This window comes from Capricornis sumatraensis, chromosome 17 (assembly GCF_032405125.1).
Source record: "Capricornis sumatraensis isolate serow.1 chromosome 17, serow.2, whole genome shotgun sequence".
Taxonomy (NCBI): Eukaryota; Metazoa; Chordata; class Mammalia; order Artiodactyla; family Bovidae; genus Capricornis; species Capricornis sumatraensis.
This window is the reverse complement of record NC_091085.1, coordinates 72,867,616-72,873,615: the sequence shown is the minus strand read 5'-3', so window position 1 is coordinate 72,873,615 and position 6,000 is coordinate 72,867,616. Positions and strand designations below refer to the sequence as shown.

The 6,000-nt window shown below is 50.0% G+C and overlaps 1 protein-coding gene across 1 annotated transcript in view; it reads right to left on the bottom strand.

Moving 5' to 3' along the window:
* Positions 1-562: 562 nt before the first annotated feature.
* The window catches only part of SEZ6L (seizure related 6 homolog like), a 73,575-nt gene continuing 68,137 nt past the window's right edge, over positions 563-6,000 (bottom strand). Inside the window, exons 14-17 of the mRNA XM_068989627.1 lie at positions 5,493-5,525; positions 2,518-2,632; positions 2,302-2,404; positions 563-592 (exon numbers count right to left, since the gene is read on the bottom strand). Coding sequence (XP_068845728.1) covers positions 563-592; positions 2,302-2,404; positions 2,518-2,632; positions 5,493-5,525 — 281 coding nt within the window. The remainder of the gene's footprint in view (positions 593-2,301; positions 2,405-2,517; positions 2,633-5,492; positions 5,526-6,000) is intronic.

Below are 6,000 nucleotides of genomic sequence, written 5' to 3'. Positions count from 1 at the left end.
GCCAGGGGGGAAGAGGTTGGGGCGAGTCCTTTGAGAAGCCCAGGAAATTGGAAGGAAGGACGCAGACTGATTTTGGAGCAGAGCTGTTGAAGTCTCCATGCCAAATTCCAACCCCAGTTAATCCAACAAGAAATACCCCTTTCCAACCTAACCTTGGGACTTAGATTTGTACGAAAACACCATGGGCATGGATCCTGAAGATGCATGCAGTTTGATGCAGCCATAGTTGCTTATGGGAGAGACAGCCTGCTGTGTTCTGTTTATTCCCCTCTTCCCTCAGCTGCTGCGTTTGCCATTTTACAGGTCCTCCACCCGCCTTCATGACCGAGGCTGTGCCACGAATTTTGCTGCAGCTGCAATACATCCGACCACACACCTAAACTCGATTTTAAATATAATAAATACAGCGAAGAAAACAGGAAGTCTCCAGTAAAGAGTCTAAAGAAAAGCCAGCCAACACTCCGGGGTTTCCATCAAATGCCACATGGTCTCTGGATGAGTCTCTCGAGGAGGTTGTAGTTGAGTTCGTATTTTTAAGTTCCCGTCTCACATGGAGCTCCCTCTAGATGGAAACTTCATACTCTCTGGTTTCCTGCGAGACAGAGAAGCACAGATCTGGTGACCTCTAGTGTGGCAGAGAGGTCCTGGCGTGGTTCTGGATCTCCACTCCTCCCTGTACCCGACACTGGACAGAGGACTTTGCAGAGCTCTGGGCTCTGGCCTTGACCTGCTTTTGCCGGTGGATTATGGTAAGGTGGGGCTTGAAGAGTGTGTGTGTGTTTCTGCCTGTGTCTGCCCTTCTGCCATCAACAGAAGCGGAGCATGCCTTGATGGCCTCTAGCACCATCGAGATGTTGAGGAGAAGATGAGAGTTCTGGACAGCAGAGTTGGGTCATCGGCCAACAAGCCAGTCCCAGATGTGTACGTAAGGGCTGCTGAGCCAGGACTACTGCCCAGCTGAAACTAGCCAAAAACATTGTCCCATGGATCGATGAACAAATTAACGCTTTTTGGTTTGACCAACTGACTTTAGGGGCTGTTTGTTACTCAGAATTATCATAGTTCTAGGTGACTGATACACAAAAGTCTAATATGCATAATGATACACATAAGTCTTAATAAGGTCTACTTTCTAAAGTACTATTTTTCGCCCACTTGACCTTCTTTGAGGATTCAGAAACAAGCTACATATGACACAAGACACATGACTTTGTCTTACCAGTGGCAAATCTAAAATGACCACAACATGTAGGCAGCAATCAGTTCCATTTCTCCAATATTCATTGAGTGTGTGTGATACACTCCAGGCTCCCAGGGCAGAGAAGGGAGATACAGGAAGTTAGAGACTTGGACCTGAAAGGGGTTGCTGTCATATGCTTTAATGGAAGTCTGTATTTCCCACTGGGTCAAGACAGATAAGCAATTCTGTCTGTTTCACGGTAGATGAGACTGTGGTGGGAAGACTCCAAGGTGGTCCTCATGATCCCCACCCTCCTGGTTTTCACATTCTTGTATGATCCCTTCCCCTTAACTGTGGACAGAACCTATGATTTGCTTCTAAGCAACAGAATACACAAAAGGTGTCAGGATGTCACGCCCATATTTTATATTATATAGGACTGTGGCTTCCTCTTACAAGGGGACCCTCTCTCTCTCTGATTTTGAAAAACCAAGCTGCTATGTTGTGAGTCGTTCTACGAGAGGGACACATGGAAAAGAACTGAGGTTGACAGCCTACAAGAAACTGAGCCCCTCGGTCCAACAACCTGCAAGGAACTGGATGCCATCAGCATCCACGTGAACTTGGATGTGCTCCTTCCACAGTCAAGCCTCAGATGAGAATGTAGCCTCGACTGACACCTTAACTGCAGCCTGTGAGTCCTGGAGGAGAGGACCTGCATAAGCTGTTCCTGGACTCCTTACCTACACAATCTATGGAGTAATAAATGGGTGCCTTTTCAGGTTCCTAAATTTGCAATAATACTGTCACACATCAATCAATAACCAGCGCAGGAGCTCAGAGTAAGTGGGAGTGCAAGAAGGTTAGTAGGGACAAGGAACAAGTCAAGTTTATGCCCCCCAAATATTGGGAGACAGTTGTACGCCATCACACAGTGAATCTGAAGGGCTCTGATGCTGCAAATCCTGAGTAGTCTTCTGGGGTCTTGGTGGGGGTCAGCCACTGGCCATGCCTTTCTGTCAGTGGCATTGTGAGCAAGAGGAAATGAAGCCTCTTGTTTTGACGTCCATGAGTTCAGAGCAAAGAGGGAGATCCCGGGGAGAGAAGGGAGACCGACTCACCCCCGTCTCGTAGATGGGGTTGTCGAACTCGGTCTCCACGGTGATCTGGCTGTAGGGGTGGGAATACATCAGAGGCAGGCGGAGGTTGGAGTAGGAGCGGCACCTGGAGAGAGGCCGTCAAGGAGAGAGAAGTGACTTTTCCTGGACAAGGAGACCTCAGCTTGCTGGTTGTTGGGGGGTTGAGAGCCCCCATCCCCACCCGGAGCCCCGCCGAACCTGGTGATGTAAATGTAGGCTCCTCCCAGCAGTAAGGAGATGATGAGGACGGGGATGAAGATAGCCAGAGCCATGTTTCCTCCTTCCAGAGATGTCTCTGCTGCCGCTTCTGCTACTAAACACACAACTGGTAAGGGTACCCGGCGCCCAGCACGGGGGCCCCACTCTCCCAGCCCTGCACCCACTCCAGGAGCTAACGCCAGAGTGGGTGAAAGACTTCCTCCCTGGAGAGCTGTCTCCAGAAGGGAAAAGAGGCAGAGACCGGAGGAAACGGGGCTGGTCCTTTGCAACAGAGCCCAGACTCAACCCTGGATGGGGTGGTCATAGACACCACCGAGAATTACATGCTTTTAACTTCAGTTGGTAAAGAATCCGCCTGGAATACAGGAGACCCCTGTTCGATTCCTGGGTCAGGAAGATTCCCTGGAGAAGGGATAGGCTACCCACTCCAGTATTCTTGGGCTTCCCTTGTGGCTCAGCTGGTAAAGAATCTGCCTGCAATGTGGGAGACCTGGGTTTGGTCCCTGGGCTGGGAAGATCCCCTGGAGAAGGGAAAGGGTATCCATTCCAGTATTCTGGCCTGGAGAATTCCATGGACAGTCCATGGGGTTGCAGAGTCAGACACGACTCAGCGACTTTCACTTTCAACTCGTTTCTTCCGGGGAGGGGCGAGGTGATTAAAAGTTACAATCCGGTTAAAACCCAATCCAAGGGAAGACTTGCAGAAAACTCGCAATGTGCTAACTGGAAAGGCAGATTTGCTCGACTTCAATGGAGAAGACAGGGTTGTGTCTAGAATGGCGGGTCCCCCCAAGACCTGCTTAATCAGACTCACCAGCAGAGGGCACTGGGCAGCCAGGTCAGTGCGCGGTACCCACACGCCTCATGACACCCCAACTGTGCCAGCTCGGGTTTGATTATCAGAGGCCGCGGCTGCACGTTCCCGAGTAACCCTCTCGGCCTCACCTGGAGCCCCTCACTACCTCCCAGTAGTCTGCAGAAATCACAAGAACTATCAGAACTGACAGCGGATGAGATGGCTGGATGGCATCATCGACTCCACGGACAGGAGTTTGAGCAAACTCTGGGAGATAGTGAAGGAAGGGGACCCTGGTGTGCTGCAGTCCATGGGGTCGCGAAGAGTTGGACACGACTGAGCGACTGAACAACGACAAAATCATAATTCAGTGTGGAGGTGAAGGGGGTATGGGGGTGTTTTCCCAGCAAAGCCCCACATCCCTTTTGGACACTTGACCTCCGTTTTCCTCTGCCATTCTCTGTGGCCACGTCTAACAGAGCTCGCCTGCATGCCAATCTATAATCCATTAACTGCCACTGTCTGGGCCTGAAAAATCAATTTTAATACCTATGATAAATGTGTGAGCACAGAACATCACAATGGCATCATGCCCTCCAAACATCATGCCCCCAGGCGTTTGAGACGTTCTCTCGGTTCACCGGTTGGTGGAAGACAGCAAAGAGAGGGCCTGAGTTGAGACTGACAGCATAAATGCCCTCTTTTTCCAGAGGACTGGCTAATACAGGCTCTGTTCCTGTACACACTTGAGCCCCAGTTCCATCTGCGTGGATTAAAAATGTCATCTGTTGCAAGAGAGTGCCACTCATGACATGTAATTCCTACCGCCCCAGATTCTAAGTGAACTGCGTATAGTCAGAAAGACAAGCGGCTCCAAAAATAATTTATAAGTCATCCAGTTGGTTAAACTTAAAAAGATGGGTAATTTGTTTCGGCCGTGCTGGGTCCTCGTTGCTGCACAGGCTTTCTCTGGCTGCGGCATGTGGGTTTCTCGTTGCTGTGGCTTCTCCTGTTGTGGAGCACGGGTTCTAGGGAGCACCGTCTTCAGTAGCCCTGGTGCACAGGCTTGGTTGCTCCGGGGCACGTGGCATCTTCCTGGATCAGGAATTGAACCTGTGTCTCCTGCACTGGCAGGCGGATTCTTTACCACGGAGCCTCCAGGGAAGCCCTAGCACTTTTTATTTTTATGTTTTAACAAAATATTATTATTAGTTTTCCTGACTTGAGTGGTTTTGGACCAAACCAGATAAAGGTTATACAGAACAGAACATTTTACATATGAGAGGGGTTGAAAAGGAAAAAGAAGACAAAATCCTGTATCACTTTTAACATCTGTTCCCCATTAATAAGTCTCGCTTGGTAATTTCTAACCAAAGAAGAGAAAACAGGGACTTCCTCGGCAGCCCCTTGGCTAAGAATCTGCCCGGCAGTGCAGGGGCCGCGGGGGCCAGGGTTCGATCTTGGGTTTGGGAAGATCCCACCTGCCGTGGGGCAACAAAGCCCTTGCGCAGGCTGCGCGCCCTAGAGCCCGCGCCCCGCAGCAAGGGAAGCCACCGCGGCAGCCGCCTGTGCGCCGCAGCCTCCGCGCACGGCAGCTAGAGAAAGCCCGCGTGCAGCAGCGAAAGCTCAGCACAGCCACAATCAGAAACACACACACACACACACACACACAAGGGGGGGGGTGAGGTGGGGTGGGGGGCCCAGGGATAGCTATATTTGGGGGAAGAAAAAGATGGAGGGAGAACCAGGTCACAGAGCATCCCCCAGGGAAGGGGTTTCCCTCCTGAAACCAGGAGCCTGCTCAGCATGAAAGGTGAGGCTTCCCTGGATTTAGTTCCTCAAATAGCACCACATGGTTGAAAAGTCTGACAAGAGGAGCACGTCTTTCTCAGGCATGTGGACCCCCAGATGTTTTCTGCTCGGCATCATGAACAGAACTGGCGTCTGATCTCTTTCGGGTCATGGTTAGGACCATAAGTTGCAAATGCAATTTTTTTTTTCTTTACAGTATCATTTGTTTTCAAATTAGCTTCAGCAATGTGAAGGCAGAATTTTTGCTTCATTTTTTTTTAAGCACCTGGATAAGGATTTCCAAGGGCCTTCCCTTGCTTTCTGCTATTAGCTTGGTTAATGAGGTGTTTTTCTTCGTGGGACTCACCTTCTAAGGCGTGTTCAAAGCTGTCTTGATTAACTGAAAGAGAAAAATTAGAGCACTGGTTGGTGTCAAGTGAATTCACTCTGCTCGTATGAAACGAAGGTGCCCCTCGCCCCCCGATTAAGTGCCTAAGTCCATGCCCTGCTTTGCTGAAGTTAGGGCTGTATTTGTTTGTTTGAAATCTTGGGCTACTGGAATTAGTGGGGATGCCTGGCCTCATTCCCTCCCTATGTTCCTTAGAGAAGATGAGACATATGAAAGGAACAGGGCAGAAATCACTGAATACTCACCACGTGTCAGATTCTGGGCGTCAAGGCCTTTATGTATATTTGCGCTTAACATGACAATCCCATTAGGTGCTTACTATTATCATCTCCATTTAACAGATGAGCACACAGAGGCTCAGAGAAGGGAAGTGATTTCTCTGACACCACACAGCTGCTAAGCAATGGAGGCAAGGTTTGATCCTGCTTGGCTTCCTGCGGCCTCTGCCCTTAACTACACAGTTTGG